The sequence below is a fragment of the Bufo gargarizans genome, chromosome 5, assembly GCF_014858855.1.
Source record: "Bufo gargarizans isolate SCDJY-AF-19 chromosome 5, ASM1485885v1, whole genome shotgun sequence".
In the NCBI taxonomy this organism is placed as follows: Eukaryota; Metazoa; Chordata; class Amphibia; order Anura; family Bufonidae; genus Bufo; species Bufo gargarizans.
Window position 1 is genome coordinate 345,832,302 of NC_058084.1, and position 16,640 is coordinate 345,848,941.

The 16,640-nt window shown below is 40.2% G+C and overlaps 1 protein-coding gene across 3 annotated transcripts in view; it reads right to left on the reverse strand.

Annotated features, from left to right (window-relative positions):
• The window catches only part of CREB5 (cAMP responsive element binding protein 5), a 506,504-nt gene that overhangs the window by 103,483 nt on the left and 386,381 nt on the right, over positions 1 to 16,640 (reverse strand). For all 3 annotated transcript variants that reach the window (XM_044293077.1, XM_044293079.1, XM_044293078.1), the window contains one exon: positions 14,541 to 14,651. In XM_044293077.1, coding sequence (XP_044149012.1) covers positions 14,541 to 14,651 — 111 coding nt within the window. The remainder of the gene's footprint in view (positions 1 to 14,540; positions 14,652 to 16,640) is intronic.

Here is a 16,640-nt window from a genome sequence, read left to right on the forward strand (position 1 = left end):
GTGATGACATCATGGACCTAGGGAACATGCGCTCAGATTTACCTATCCACTTTTATTTTTTGGCTATAAGGACACATGAGTCTTGTAACTTTGCTCTGATGCCATGTAGCGACCTCTATAACATTGGTTCAGGGCATGTAGGACACTAGTGATTTGACCTTTACACCATACAACATGATTGCCCAGTGATGGCTTTGGTATGTCAGTGCCGTTTTCCTCACTAAACAGGATACAGGTAAATAATGTATTATCCATGTTGTCTCAGTGCTATCCCCATATGCACACAAAGGGATAGTACAGTATATGGAGATTCTACATATACATATAACATCTCCCTGAAGATGAAGATATGGGACATAAATGTCCTGGGACATATGTAGTTCCAATTGGAAGACACTGACATAAGGATATAATTACCTTTCTTTCTGATCTCATGTCATTTCACATTTTATGCATCAGTTAATGACAGGAAATTGAATTGATTTGGATGTATGTACTGGCTTCATCTTGGCATGGGTGGCCCTGAGGGGTTCTTAGTATCTGTTTTAAGATGTTGTCACTTCTGTGTGGGCAGTACATCAATAAAGTGGGCATGTCTGATGTGTGTTTGGACAGCTGGGTGGAACCCCAACTTAATGTCAAGGACACAGCGATGGTGCAAGGCTGCAAGCAGGTATGTAGTCTTTGGTGCTCTCTTGCTGCCAACCACAATCAGAAAAGGCCTGGCTGAGACCCCATCACTACTTAGCTAGATACTCTTAATCTCTTGTCTAGTTTTCACTGGGAATATCCACTCCACACACACTGTCTCAATCAGCTCTGCATATCTAGCCTTCTCTATCTAACCCTTTGGCTATTTCAGCCATGTGATTTCTTCCTTTCCCTCAGGGTCTCTATGATTGAGCTTCCACATCAGGCAAACACCGAAATGACCGGTGCTAAAAATCAGACCAATTTCTAAGGTCTATAGCTCCTGACTGGTAAAACCATGGCACATCACTCTAGTGCCAGTGCATTCCCACAATGGAAGCCCTTAACTCCTACGGATAACTCCTGTGGAATGGCAGACAGGATTCTTCCCATCACTACAAAACCAAGACCAAAAACCATGAGCAGGTCCCACCCTATATTTCACCCAGCTCATAACTCCTTCTGGGGTCCATGTGCCAAAACACAGACAGTTTCAGATGGTTTCAAACAGTGAACAACAGAAGTTCATAAAATAAAACTAAATATAAAAAAAGGAAAATAGGGGTATGTCCTAGGGGAACACACTAAATATACATATATATATATATATATATATATATATACAGTACAGACCAAAAGTTTGGACACACCTTCTCATTCAAAGAGTTTTCTTTATTTTCATGACTATGAAAATTGTAGATTCACACTGAAGGCATCAAAACTATGAATTAACACATGTGGAATTATATACATAACAAAGAAGTGTGAAACAACTGAAAATCTGTCATATTCTAGGTTCTTCAAAGTAGCCACCTTTTGCTTTGATTACTGCTTTGCACACTCTTGGCATTGTCTTGATGAGCTTCAAGAGGTAGTCACCTGAAATGGTTTTCACTTCACAGGTGTGCCCTGTCAGGTTTAATAAGTGGGATTTCTTGCCTTATAAATGGGGTTGGGACCATCAGTTGCGTTGTGGAGAAGTCAGGTGGATACACAGCTGATAGACCTACTGAACAGACTGTTAGAATTTGTATTATGGCAAGAAAAAAGCAGCTAAGTAAAGAAAACTGAGTGGCCATCATTAATTTAAGAAATGAAGGTCATTCAGTCCGAAAAATTGGGAAAACTTTGAAAGTGTCCCCAAGTGCAGTCACAAAAACCATCAAGCGCTACAAAGAAACTGGCTCACATGCGGACTGCCCCAGGAAAGGAAGACCGAGAGTCACCTCTGCTGCGGAGGATAAGTTCATCCGAGTCACCAGCCTCAGAAATCGCAGGTTAACAGCAGCTCAGATTAGAGACCAGGTCAATGCCACACAGAGTTCTAGCAGCAGACACATCTCTAGAACAAATGTTAAGAGGAGACTGTGTGAATCAGGCCTTCATGGTAGAATATCTGCTAGGAAACCACTGCTAAGGACAGGCAACAAGCAGAAGAGACTTGTGTGGGCTAAAGAACACAAGGAATGGACATTAGACCATTGGAAATCTGTGCTTTGGTCTAATGAGTCCAAATTTGAGATCTTTGGTTCCAACCACCGTGTTTTTGTGCGACGCAGAAAAGGTGAACGGATGGACTCTACATGCCTGGTTCCCACCATGAAGCATGGAGGAGGTGTGATGGTGTGGGGGTGCTTTGCTGGTGAAACTGTTGGGAATTTATTCAAAATTGAAGGAATACTGAACCAGCATGGCTACCACAGCATCTTGCAGCGGCATGCTATTCCATCCGGTTTGCGTTTAGTTGGGCCATCATTTATTATTCATCAGGACAATGACCCCAAACACACCTCCAGGCTGTGTAAGGGCTATTTGACCATGAAGGAGAGTGATGGGGTGCTGCGCCAGATAACCTGGCCTCCACAGTCACCGGACCTGAACCCAATTGAGATGGTTTGGGGTGAGCTGGACCGCAGAGTGAAGGCAAAAGGGCCAACAAGTGCTAAGCATCTCTGGGAACTCCTTCCAGACTGTTGGAAGACCATTTCAGGTGACTACCTCTTGAAGCTCATCAAGAGAATGCCAAGAGTGTGCAAAGCAGTAATCAAAGCAAAAGGTGGCTACTTTAAAGAACCTAGAATATGACATATTTTCAGTTGTTTCACACTTTTTTGTTATGTATATACAGGTCCTTCTAAAAAAATTAGCATATTGTGATAAAGTTCATTATTTTCTGTAATGTACTGATAAACATTAGACTTTCATATATTTTAGATTCATTACACACCAACTGAAGTAGTTCAAGCCTTTTATTGTTTTAATATTGATGATTTTGGCATACAGCTCATGAAAACCCAAATTTCCTATCTCAAAAAATTAGCATATTTCATCCGACCAATAAAAGAAAAGTGTTTTTAATACAAAAAAAGTCAACCTTCAAATAATTATGTTCAGTTATGCACTCAATACTTGGTCGGGAATCCTTTTGCAGAAATGACTGCTTCAATGCGGCGTGGCATGGAGGCAATCAGCCTGTGGCACTGCTGAGGTGTTATGGAGGCCCAGGATGCTTCGATAGCGGCCTTAAGCTCATCCAGAGTGTTGGGTCTTGCGTCTCTCAACTTTCTCTTCCCAATTTCCTTGGGGTTCAGGTCAGGAGAGTTGGCAGGCCAATTGAGCACAGTAATACCATGGTCAGTAAACCATTTACCAGTGGTTTTGGCACTGTGAGCAGGTGCCAGGTCGTGCTGAAAAATGAAATCTTCATCTCCATAAAGCTTTTCAGCAGATGGAAGCATGAAGTGCTCCAAAATCTCCTGATAGCTAGCTGCATTGACCCTGCCCTTGATAAAACACAGTGGACCAACACCAGCAGCTGACATGGCACCCCAGTCTGTGGGTACTTGACACTGGACTTCAGGCATTTTGGCATTTCCCTCTCCCCAGTCTTCCTCCAGACTCTGGCACCTTGATTTCCGAATGACATGCAAAATTTGCTTTCATCCGAAAAAAGTACTTTGGACCACTGAGCAACAGTCCAGTGCTGCTTCTCTGTAGCCCAGGTCAGGCGCTTCTGCCGCTGTTTCTGGTTCAAAAGTGGCTTGACCTGGGGAATGCGGCACCTGTAGCCCATTTCCTGCACACGCCTGTACACGGTGGCTCTGGATGTTTCTACTCCAGACTCAGTCCACTGCTTCCGCAGGTCCCCCAAGGTCTAGAATCGGTCCTTCTCCACAATCTTCCTCAGGGTCCGGTCACCTCTTCTCGTTGTGCAGCGTTTTCTGCCACACTTTTTCCTTCCCACAGACTTCCCACTGAGGTGCCTTGATACAGCACTCTGGGAACAGCCTATTCGTTCAGAAATTTCTTTCTGTGTCTTACCCTCTTGCTTGAGGGTGTCAATGATGGCCTTCTGGACAGCAGTCAGGTCGGCAGTCTTACCCATGATTGCGGTTTTGAGTAATGAACCAGGCTGGGAGTTTTTAAAAGCCTCAGGAATCTTTTGCAGGTGTTTAGAGTTAATTAGTTGATTCAGATGATTAGGTTAATAGCTCGTTTAGAGAACCTTTTCACGATATGCTAATTTTTTGAGATAGGAATTTTGGGTTTTCATGAGCTGTATGCCAAAATCATCAATATTAAAACAATAAAAGGCTTGAACTACTTCAGTTGGTGTGTAATGAATCTAAAATATATGAAAGTCTAATGTTTATCAGTACATTACAGAAAATAATGAACTTTATCACAATATGCTAATTTTTTTAGAAGGACCTGTAATTCCACATGTGTTAATTCATAGTTTTGATGCCTTTAGTGTGAATCTACAATTTTCATAGTCATGAAAATGAAGAAAACTCTTTGAATGAGAAAGTGTGTCCAAACTTTTTGTCTGTACTGTATATATATATATATATATATATATATATATACTGATAAGGGAAAGGTGGTTTTGTGATAGAATGAAAGCAATGCTCTGTGTGCTTATCATATGGAAAACAAGCTACACTCTGTAATAACCATACTGTATATGTAAGCTCCACTCCCACAAAACCAGCTAAAATTGCTAAGCTACGTTCCTAATGTGTTTTTATTCGATATGCTTGAGTCAAAAGTCATCATTTTGCACAGTATAATTAATGAACAGCTACAGAGCTGAGTGATGATGTGTGAAGTGAGTCTCATTCATTGCGTGGTCTTAGCATGTAGCTGATTCGTTAACCAGACACAAACACCAAACTACACCAAGCACGCTTCTGTTTTTCCTCACTAGAAGGTCTTCAATTTACATTGACGGCTATGAAAGCACAGTGTCATGCTGAAATGGAAACGCAATGCAATTTAATAGGTGCAGCGTGTAAAAGGAGGATGTTGGTCTGGCCATTGGAGAGAATTTTCCAGTTATGGTTGTTCCATGTGGCTTTGGATTGAGAACCTGGAGTTGACGGTAAAGGTCATTTAAGAGGCTGGTCCAACTGAATGTGACATTGGTCATAAATCCGATGAATTGCCGAGGCAGCTTGAGCAAATATAACCTCAGGATGTAATTAAATATGAAGCATAAATAATGCCATGATGATATTTTATGCCCCAATGTAACAATGAAGTTGGTAGTAGGTAGAGACATTTAGTTGAAAACATCACCACATCTATTTTTCTGTAATTTTCATAATTAGCTCCATTTTCTCAGTGATTGTCAGTGAAATCTGAAAAACACGTTCATTCATTACTCCCTTACCTAGAAACAAATGGTTTCAGGAAAGAATTTCGGGAAGCCCTTATGATTGTCTACAATACAGCTGTATAATTTCTTATTGCCACCCTTTTTCTGTTGTGTCTGAAAAAAAGTATAGCCATAAACCAATAAACATGCCCACCAGAGAATTCTTTACTGAAAGGACTCATTTCAAAAGGCATTGCCATACTAATTACCTCATAAAGTATTTAGCTGTGTACCCACTGGGATAGTACTTTCTAGTGCTAAAGCTGCTCTCGTATCCAGCTAATCAATTAATGTTCATTATAAGACCTAGAAAGGCCAAGCAGTAATGTGTAGGGGTTATAAATAAAAAAAAAAAAGGTAGAAAAAAGCACAAAGCATGGCTTACAGGGCAAGATATTGCTGATCGCAATGTTAATCAGCCTCTGTGTTTATCTAAATCCATTTATTTTAATGATCCTTTAATCTATTATGTATCCACAAGCAGGGAAGATGGTGAACAGCCCTGGCTGCGGCATGGAGGCATGTGCTAAAGATCCAAATCTTAAAGGGGTTTTCTGATTTCTTTTAACTGATGACCTTTCCTTCAGAATAGCTCATCAGTATCTGATCAGTGGGGGTCTGAGCCCGAGGACCACCACCAATCTGCTGTTTGAGGATGCAGTGGTGCTCACCGGAGACCTGGTGAGCACTGTGGCCTCCTTACAACTTACCAAGCACAGAGCTGTACATTGTATAGAGGCTGTTCTTGGTATTGCAGCTCAGCCCCACTCATTTGAATGGGACCGAGCTGTGCCTAAGCCACGTGGCCAATGAATGTGACATTACTTGCCCAGACTAAGCTGTAAGAAGGCCGTGGTGCATGCACCTCTGTCTTCTCAAACAGCTGATCAGTGGGGGTCCTGAGTGTTGGACCCCCACTCATCAGAAACCACTTTAAGTGAACCCAGAAAAATATAAAACATGTTCGCCTGGTAGAACTGTATATACGTTTTTTTTTTTTACAATTTCACCCCATTTGGAATTGTTTTCCAGCTTCCCACTACATTGTATACAACAGTACATAGCAAAATTAGAAAGTACAAATTGTCCCACAAAAAAAAAAAAAAAGCTCTCTAATGGCTATCGGAACGAAAAAATAAAAAAGTTAAGTGATCTGGAAGGCAAGGAAACGCAAAAAACGGAAACACAAAAACTGAAAATTGCTTGGGGTAGGAAGGGTTAAAATCTACAAATTTGTATGTATGGTGCCATACTGCCAAAGAAAAGATTTTACCTTAAACTACATTAACCTATTTTTCATTCAGACATTGGTTTAGGCTCTCGTTCGATGATTGGCCAAACGAACATTTGTAGTCATGATTGTTGGTCCCCATGCAGAATGATGATTGCTCCATTGACATCCCATATTGTTGCTATATTGCTTGTCTACACCCAGATTATCTGCCTGTATAAAAACATTCATGCTAAACTTCATCAAAGAGCACTTTAAAAGTTTATTTTTTTTAGGAAAGTAGGTTTTATTTAAAAAAGGGGCCAATTTGGATAAAAAATTTGATAACCCTCCTTCCCCATCGTTACTTATCTCACTGATCCCCCGCCTCTGCAATTCTGATGCTGCTCCCAATCACTGACTGAGGCAATTCACCAATAAGGCTGAGCAGGCAGTCCAAGCCAAGTCCTGTGTGTTAACCCAGGATCAGGAAATGGAGAGGAGTGGGGGCTGGAAAAGCATCGGAATTGAAATGGATAAAGATTGGTAGGATGAGAGATGATTATTAAATTATTATTTTTTTAAACCCATTTCACCTCTTTTAAAAATATTTCTCTGGAAACCCTATAAAAATACTTCTCGTTGCAATGTGATCAAGAATAAAAGCCCAGTGTAAGGATAAAAATCATGAATGCCGTAACCAACAATAACATCTTTAAAGGGAACCTGTCACCGGGATTTTGGGTATAGAGCTGAGGACATGGGCTGCTAGATGGCCGCTAGCACATCTGCAAAATCCAGTCCCCATAGCTCTGTGTGCTTTTATTGTGTAAAAAAACGATTTGATAAATATGCAAATTAACATAAGATGAGTCCTGTACGTGAGATGAGTCAGCGACATATGTATCAAATCGGGTTTTTTACACAATAAAAGCACACAGAGCTATGGGGACTGGGTATTGCGGATGTGCTAGCGGCGATCTAGCAACCCATGTCCTTAGCTCTATACATCAAATCCCGGTGACAGGTTCCCTTTAAAAAGTCTATCTTAACACTTGATTCTTATTATTGTAGTGCTGCTCAGATACTTTGTACCATTTTAATGTAAATGTTATCGTTATAGTGCTTGGACATGCTGTACTATGTATTTATATGGCGTAAAACTGATATTTTAACAGATTTTATTGCTGGTTTAATAACATGGGTTACTTAATGTTTCCAAAGGGAAATTCCAGACTACTTAAGTTTGATTTTCTTTTATTCTGATTTTTGCTTAACTAATATTTGATCTTGGAAAATGTTAAATATTGCAGTTTTAACTTCCTAACTTTTAAAGGGAACTTGTCATCAACTTTAGGGTCCATTCACACGTCCGTAATTTGGGTCCGCATTCGTTTGCGGACCCATTCACTTTCAATGGGGCTGGAACGGATGCAAATCCACATTTCCTGGATCTGCATCTGCATTTTCAGGATCCGCATCCGTTTTTTCGGGATCCGTTTTTTTGGGATATGCAATTTCCTTCCTGAAAAAAATAGAACATGTCCTATTCTTGTCCGCAATTGCGGACCAGAAAAGGCATTTTCTATTACATTGCAGGTGTCCGTGTTTTGCGGATCCGCAAAACACTTACGGACGTGTGAATGGACCCTTATACTGTCCATACTAACAGCAGTATATAGTAGAGAAAGGTGAGTTGATGTAATTTATTAGTTAAAAGTAAGTGGTTGCCGAGAACCAGCATCACAATCATTGCAGACTGGGCCTGGAAAAGAGTCCAGCCACCTGAGAAGAGTCCTGGTTATACATAGTCTCCTGCTCTCCTGCCCACCTGCTGATGACTGACAGTCTTCTACCTAGTTTTCTCCCTTTCTCTCTAGGAGAGAACTGCCAATCCTCAGCAGATGGGTGAGAGAGCAGGAGACTATGGATAACCAGGACTCTTCTCAGGTAGATTTGACTCTTTTCAAGGCCTGGGCTGCAATGATTATGATGCTGGTTCTCGGCAACCACTTACTTTTAGCTCATGAGTAACACTTTACTGAAATCAGCATTTCTGTCACTAATTTATGCTGCCCTCAGTGAGGTCAGCATAAAGTTGATGACAGGTTCCCTTTAATTCCGATTTTTCAGCTGTACATGATTGACCTCAGCCCTGCAAAATTAAACAAATTGATTTTTGATGACGAGCGCGCTACTGTAATAGGGTGCCATGGTTTTATCCACTCAGTTCATTAAGCTTCTTTCCCCCTAGATATTCCAGGATCAACTGTGAGTGGTATTATTGTAAAGTAGTTGTGTTTAGGAACCTCATGAATTCAGCCATAAAGTGGCAGATCACATAAAGTTACAGAGAGGGGCCAAAGAGTGCTGAGGCACATAGTGCATAAAAGTTGCCAACACTATGCAGGATCAGTAGCTGCAAAACTCCAGACCTCTTCTGTCACTAACATTATCACCAAAACTCTGTACAGGGAGCTTCATTCAATGGGTTTCCATGGCTAAGCAGCTGCATACAAACCTCACATCACTAAACACAATGTCAGGTGTTGGATGAGAGAGGTATAAAGAACGCAACCACTGAACTCTGTAGCAGTGGAAACATGTTGACTGACCAAATCATTCTTCTCTATATGGCTGTATGATGGAAGAGTCCTGGTTTGGTGAATGCCAGGAGAACATTACCTGCCTGTCTGCAATGTGCTAACTGTATTGTTTCGTGGAGGAGGAGAGATAATGCTCTGGGGTTGTTTTTTTAGGGGTCGGCCTAAGCCCATTAGTTCCAGTGAAGCAAAATCTTAATGCTACCAAGACATTTTGGACAATGGTATACTTTTAACCTTGTGGGGACATTTTGGGGAACGTCTTTTTCTGTTCCAACATGGCTGTGCCCTAGTGCACAAAACAAGGTTTATAAAGGCATAGGTGGGTGAGTTTGGTTTGGAAGAACTTGACTGGCCCGCACAGAACCCTGCCCTCAACCCATGGAAAACCTTTGTGGTGATCTAGAATACAGATTGGAAGCCAGGCCTTCTCATCCAACAGCAAGGTCTGACCTCATAAATGCTTTTCTGGATACCTGTAAAAAGATTCCCACAGACACACTCCAAAATTTGTAGAAAGCCTTCCTTTAAAGGCCCCTGTAAGTGTGATATGTGGGTGATGTGTCCCAAAACTTTTGTCCATAGAGTGTATGTCTTTAACATATACATTTATAGTCTAGCATGAGCCCACTTACAAAAGAAAGCATTTTTTTTTTCTGTACATTGATAGCTTCTTGCATTTTATTAATGCTTCTACCTACGCCCTGAATATTTACCATATTTTTTGTTTTATAAGACGCACCCCCACCAAAAAGTGTGTCTTATAAAGCGAGATATAAGAAATAAGCAGTCTCTAGTCTTTGTGGTTACTTTTCGGCACTGCAGATCCACCAAGCGTTGTGGGTAAAGTTCGCTTCACAGTCAAAGTTCCAGAAAATGTTGATCGCGCTGCCTTATGAGTGTAGAGTTCCAATCTCAGACCCTTCTTTCCAATATTTGTATATATATAATTATTTATTACTTATTTTTTTAATATATTTTTGCTACATAATATGTCCCACAAGAGGTCATAAAAAAATGTAGGATGACAATGAACACTTTTCCTTTTTATTTTACAAGTATTTTATTTTATTTTTTTATTTTATTTGTATTTTATAATTTTTTAATATATATATATATTTTTTAAATATATTTTTGCCACATAATATGTCCCCCAAGGGGTCATAAAAAGACTGTTGCAGGACAGTGAACACTCTTTTATTTAGCACTTTTTCCTTTTTATTGTATTTTATTTCTTTAATTTTGTAATAATTTTCAAAAAAAATTTGTGCCACATATTTTATTTCTGTTTTCTTTTCTTTATATTTTATTATTTTTTTTATTTAGTTTTCCATTATTTTTTTTTTTTTATTCTTTAACTTATTTTTTTTTATATATTTTTTTACAACATAATTTGTCCCCAATAGGTCACTGAAAGACCTTTGGGAGACAATAAGTGACTTTTTTGTACTATTTCCACTGTAACTGTAACATCTAAAGGAGCCCCAGTTACAGGGAAACCAGCCTGCTGAGGGTGTGTGTGGGGGGTGTGTGTGTGGGGGGGGGGTTGTATTGTACCAAGACAGCTCTGCGCTCCTCTGCCCCCGAGACACCCAGCGAATACGTTATTGCCGGGTCCACACTGCAGAGCAAGGCAGAAGCGCTGATAAAGAGCTTCTGTGTTCTCCTTGGCTTCCCCGCTCTCACCAATAGCCGGGACCCTTTTCGCTCTTGCTACAGTGCAGGAACAAAACCTGTGATCCATTTGCTGCATGGCGCTAAGGGCAGAAACACAGGTGACCGCAGGATCAGCTGTGTTTCTGCCCAGCAGGACGGGGGCCACAAACCATGGCTTTTGGGGCAGCAGTTTGTGCACCCCTGTCCTAGCCATATACCATCAAAGTCCGAAATGACACAACCCCTTCCCTTATTCACTCCACAAAATCATATGACTGGATAACAACAATAGGCAATTTCAACGTATGATATAAAAATGGTGCTAAAAGCTAAATGGAAAGCTAAGCAATGGAAATAACGCATGCAGGGGTACATGTATGCACTCAGCACTCTATTCATTTAAGGAGGAAAGCCCGTTTTAATTGTACTGTATGACCTTAAATAACGTCTTAAAGTGCAATTTCTGCAATTACTGTAATTAGTAACAATGGCAATAAAATATCAATTAGACTTCCACATGTGCTGGAGACAGTGTTTGATTTCTATGACAATACAAAAAATATTTCTCCTGGCCCGTTCTGAATAGAATTCTGAAAATATTCTGCACATCTGTTTATGACATTTTTCCTGAGTAGCTACACTTGTGCGCTCTACACAAAAGGCCCCGTACTATAACGTTCCAAGCTATTTGCCGCTCGCTGATTGCTGCTGACAACCTTTCAACAATTCCTAGTATACAAATACAGCCATGGTAACAAACTACTTACTCTGCTCTCCACGTCTCAAAAAACAAAACAATTTCAATTCATCAAATTAAAATCAAATGTGATGGGATCATTTTCCAAATGTTCATATTTCGCCATGTTTCAGAATTTTTGTAGTATCATTTCAAAGGTCTTTTTTTAGAATTTAATATCATGTGGGAAAAAGCTGATTTCCTTCCCAAGTATAACTATAGAGGTCTGCGTTCCATGAAATAATAATTAAAATGAATGAAATGCAGCGATGGTTAGTAAATCCATTAGGGCTATATACATAGTTACACAAGTTCATTCAGTTCCATTTTAGAATTTTCATGTACAATTTGTAAGATAGTGACAGATCTCACAGAGGTGAGAGGCAGGGAAGGGGTGGATAGTGCGGTCCACACCCCTAGTCCACCACAGGTGAGACCAGCTGGAGGTGCTCAGTATGGCATAAAGCGCCTCCCAGTTTGTCAGACTGTTTTGTGAAGCAGAGGCAACGTGTGTGGTCTCAGTCAGGAGGACTGAGGGGCCACAAGGCTTTGAATAGCCTGAAGTTTGGAGGACCTAGTGATGCCTAGAGAACGAGGGTTGCACGGCCAGAGTTGGGAGGACTACTGGGCCACACTCCCCCAAAAGGTACTGGAATTGCCACAGCCTGGAGGCTGCTGTATTGTTGTTGGCTGAGGAAAGCCGTATATGATGTCCATGTATAAAGTGTGCTCTACAAGTGAGGTAGGGACGTATTTTGTTTAGGTAGTGCCTAGACGGGCAGGAGTTTATTTGTGTTTTAAGTGTTGGAGGTGCGGGAACCTCACCCCACCCAGTGATGTATAACCGGACTATCCTTTATGAGAAGAGTGCCAAAATAAATGCACAGTTTGGACATGAAAATCCGTTGACTGGTGAGATATCTGTGATTGTGACCCCCTGAAAAGAGACGATCCCTTACAAATTTAATTCAAGGTTCAAGGTGCATGTATATTTTCTATATTTGTGTTTTTCTAATTAAAAATGCTTATTTAAAAAACTGTATAGCTAGCCTACAGTCTGGGTAGAAATATTTTCATGAAGTGGCATACCTACTACAATGACAAGTCTTGCAACTGCTGGCACTGAACTACTTTCCCTCAATACAGCTAACTGCAGCTGCCACTAGGGGGAGCTCACTTCAAACAGGTTTCCTCTGCTCCTTTTGTAGTCAAACCCAGCTGAATAAATCTATACACAGTTAGCTCCACTTAGTGGTGGTTGCATGAAGCCAGAATTATCCATTTATGAAAACACAAAAAAGAAGTCCCTTATACAGATATATTATGACATTAATTGGAATAGAATTTTGGAACTAAAAACGGAATTGTGTCCAACGATTTTAATTTTAAAAAGCTCAAAATAATTTAAAATAATAAAAAATGTAATACTCCTCCTACCAGTCCCTCAATGTTCCCGGTCAACACTTCCTACATCCCCAGCTATTTTTTATACTTTTTGGTCCCTTTTGACACAATCACTGGCTATAGAGATTCACTGATGAGACCAATTATTGGGCGAGACGGTACATATCAATAAGGAAAGAGACCAGCGAGTACAGAAATGGTCGGGAACTGGGAAGCGTGGGAACCAGAGCAGCGATGGATCAGTAAAGAGGAGTATTGCTTATTTTATTATTGTAGAATTCGAAGCGTTTTTTAAACAAAATTTTCATTTCTGGAGAACCCATTAACATTAATAAAGACATCAAACCTTTGGCAAAGTTATTGGGGGTTCATTCTGAGGGTCACTATAAGTTCCTAAGAATTTGTGTATGTCCCTGTTTTCTTTGCATGCATCGAGTAGACCATTACTTGGTTATATGCCTTCCAGAATAGGGTACTTTTACACTTGCGTTGTTTGATGCTGGCAGGCAGTTCCGTTGGCAGGCAAACTGTATGCAACCACATGTAATTTTTTCTGACTGATCAGTCAGAAAAATGCATTGCAATACCAGATCTGTTTTTCCGGTGTCATCAGGCAAAACGGATCCGGTATAAATTTTTTTCACATTTTTAAAGGTTTGCGCATGCGCAGAACCGGTATACCGGATCTGTCAATGTGGCAATTTGAATGCCAAATCCGGCACTAATACATTCCTATGGGAAAAAAATGCCAGATTCGGCATTCAGGCAAGTTTTCAGTTTTTATGGCCAGAGATAAAACCGCAGCATGCTGCGGTATTTTCTCCGTCCTGAAAAGTCAAAAAGACTGAACTAAAGACATCCTTATTGCATTCTGAACGAATTGCTCTCCATTCAGAATGCATTAGGATAAAACTGATCAGTTCTTTTCCGGTATTGAGCCCCTAGGATGGAACTCAATACCGGAAAAGAAAAACGCTAGTGTGAAAGTACCCTAACACTTTGTAGACAGATTTGATTCCATCACTTGAACCTCATCATTGGTAGCAATATGACTCTGTCATTTTCTTCCTTTGATGATAGCTATGTAACCATTGCTTTTCTAGGGAGCACTGTCTGAAGTCTCCTTACCTTCCTGCCAATTCCTCCTTAAGTAGAATCAGTTTCCAGCAAGACCTCCTTGCCATGCCAATGCTACTTGTACCTTTACTATAGTACATTTTTCTCTATGTTCTGAGACGCAGCCACTTAATTAGATTCAACCACACACCGTGTAGAAAGCCCACAGAGCTAATCGCTACGCTGTGTAGGCTCTTCGCGGTAAAATATTATTCAGACTTACAGGTTCATATTCCCATTATTTCATCAATTAAACAGGATGAATTGCATAAAGATGACAATTATATAATTGATTGTAATAAAAGTGTGAACGGAGCCCAATAGGACTGGACATTAAAAGCCACGTCAGTGTAAACTTTTTCTGTAGATGGGGCTAGGTTTCTACTCCAGCACAGTATACATGATCAGGTCTATAACTCACATACTCCAATCTGTAGTAATGAAAACAGCTTTACATTTTCTTACCATTTTGGCATCTGAGTGCATTGGAGGGACTTGAGGTGAAGCACAAGAGTTGCTTAGATTGGGCCCCTGCATCCCCATGATATTGGAGTTCATTGACATCTGTCTTTCCATCTGTGTGGGATATGAGAAAAACTGTAACATACACCCACTGAATCCAAAATAAGAAAGCGTGGGGTACATAGACCCCTATTTACGTTTTAAAAACATATGAAAATGCATAATGCATTTTATCCAAGCAGCATCCTTACAAAGGTCTTAGCTAGTGTATAGTGTGCCAATTTAGCATTGCAAGGAAAAGCAGATGTCACTCGCTAGTTATATAGTACTTTATTTCCTTTGATGTATCTGATATTGCACAGTATGCTAGGTGGTGTAAAACAATACGTTATTCAGGATACATTGTACTATTAAAGGAGCTTTAGATATTGATGATCTATCCTTAGGATGGGTCATCAAAACTGGATCATGTGGGGACACACCCGGCATGTGAATGGGAGCTGAGGTTACCCAGTACAGCCACTACACAGAGAACCGAGCTGTGCTTTTGACTCTGTTCTATATGTTAGTTCTGGCTCCAGCAGTTGATGCAAACAGCTGCCCAGTGGAGGTGATGGGTGTCGGACCCCCACCGATCTGATATTGATGATCTATCCTAAGACTAAGTTATCAAGATCTTTAACCCAGAAAACCCCTTGAACTAATGAGTAGAGTGAATATTGAGAAAAGAAAGTCCATGATGTCTGGTCACACATCCATTGATAAGATGGATCCATTTTGACCGACTTTTGGGTCTTAGCCTACGCTAGTGAATATATTTCAAGAGTGGGAGAGGTCTGTGCACCAGTTGTGGTTGTGGGACATTTGTACACAGGCTTGTGGCACCCAGCACAGTTGTCACTTTGTTTTTCCATAGCTTGAACAATGCAATTTGCTTAATTGTGTAATTGGTCCCATTAGGAATCCTAAAGAAAAGCATTTAAGGACCATGTGCAAGTGCTTATGATGGTTATGAATACATTGGTACTTATTGATTAGAGTTAGACAGAGATCTGACTTGACAAGATATTACTTGAGGTTTTTTTTCAGTATTACTTTAGTTTTTAACATACATGCTCCTGTAGTTGCTTACCTCATGTACATCTCTACCATGATTTTCTTTTTTTTCCCCAATTTGAACTCTCCTGACCAGTTTTTCTCATGTAAACACATCACTTTAGTTTCTAGATACTCTGTATACATCACCTTCTGTTGCTACATCCAACCAAACCCATGATGCACTTCTCCTTTCTCTGCCATAGCTCCAGCACAGCCCCAATACAACGTCCTGTAGTCTATAGCTCCTCCCACCCAGCTAGTTACATGGACACCACCTATCACTGCTTCTGTTGCTGTTTTGACACACCCATGGACATGACATCACAGGAAATAAGAAATAGCTCCATGGACATGGTCATGTGACCACAACCTAGAACAGGAAATAGGAGCAATAAAGGTGAAATAAATATATTACACAATTACAGCTACCTTCATAAATGATTATTGTAAAGGACGTTGATGCAAACCGGAAAACCTCTTTAAAGTCCATATATCCTGATATTACAGCTTTTTCTTTTACATCATAGGGCTCAAGAGAATTATGTAAGTAGGGGCACTTTCAGACATCCGAAAGGCAGCCTAATGATAATATCTGCATTACAGCAGCAACACCTGGACATCCCATGGTTCAGCTGAAGCAAAGTTGGATTTCTGTAGTCTTTTATAATGATATAAGTTTGGATCAGTTGAAATGTGGGAGGTCACAGTTTTGTGGTCCTAGTATTGAAATCCATATAAGCATAAGGTGTAATCTCTGAAAACAATATTTCAGGACTGTATTATATAGTACTGTAAATGATTAATAATACTGTAATATATTAGTACAATTGTAGAGCTACAACTAAGCAACATTAAGGTCAAGAACATTAATGCTTTCCTTATTCAACTTCTGTCACTTATGCTGTCAATTTTGTTGGGGTGCAAATATTGCCTCAATAAAATATCAACTGGAAAGAGCAATTATTGGCCTCAAAGGGGTTGAGGGAAAATGAAATTATTAGGGCC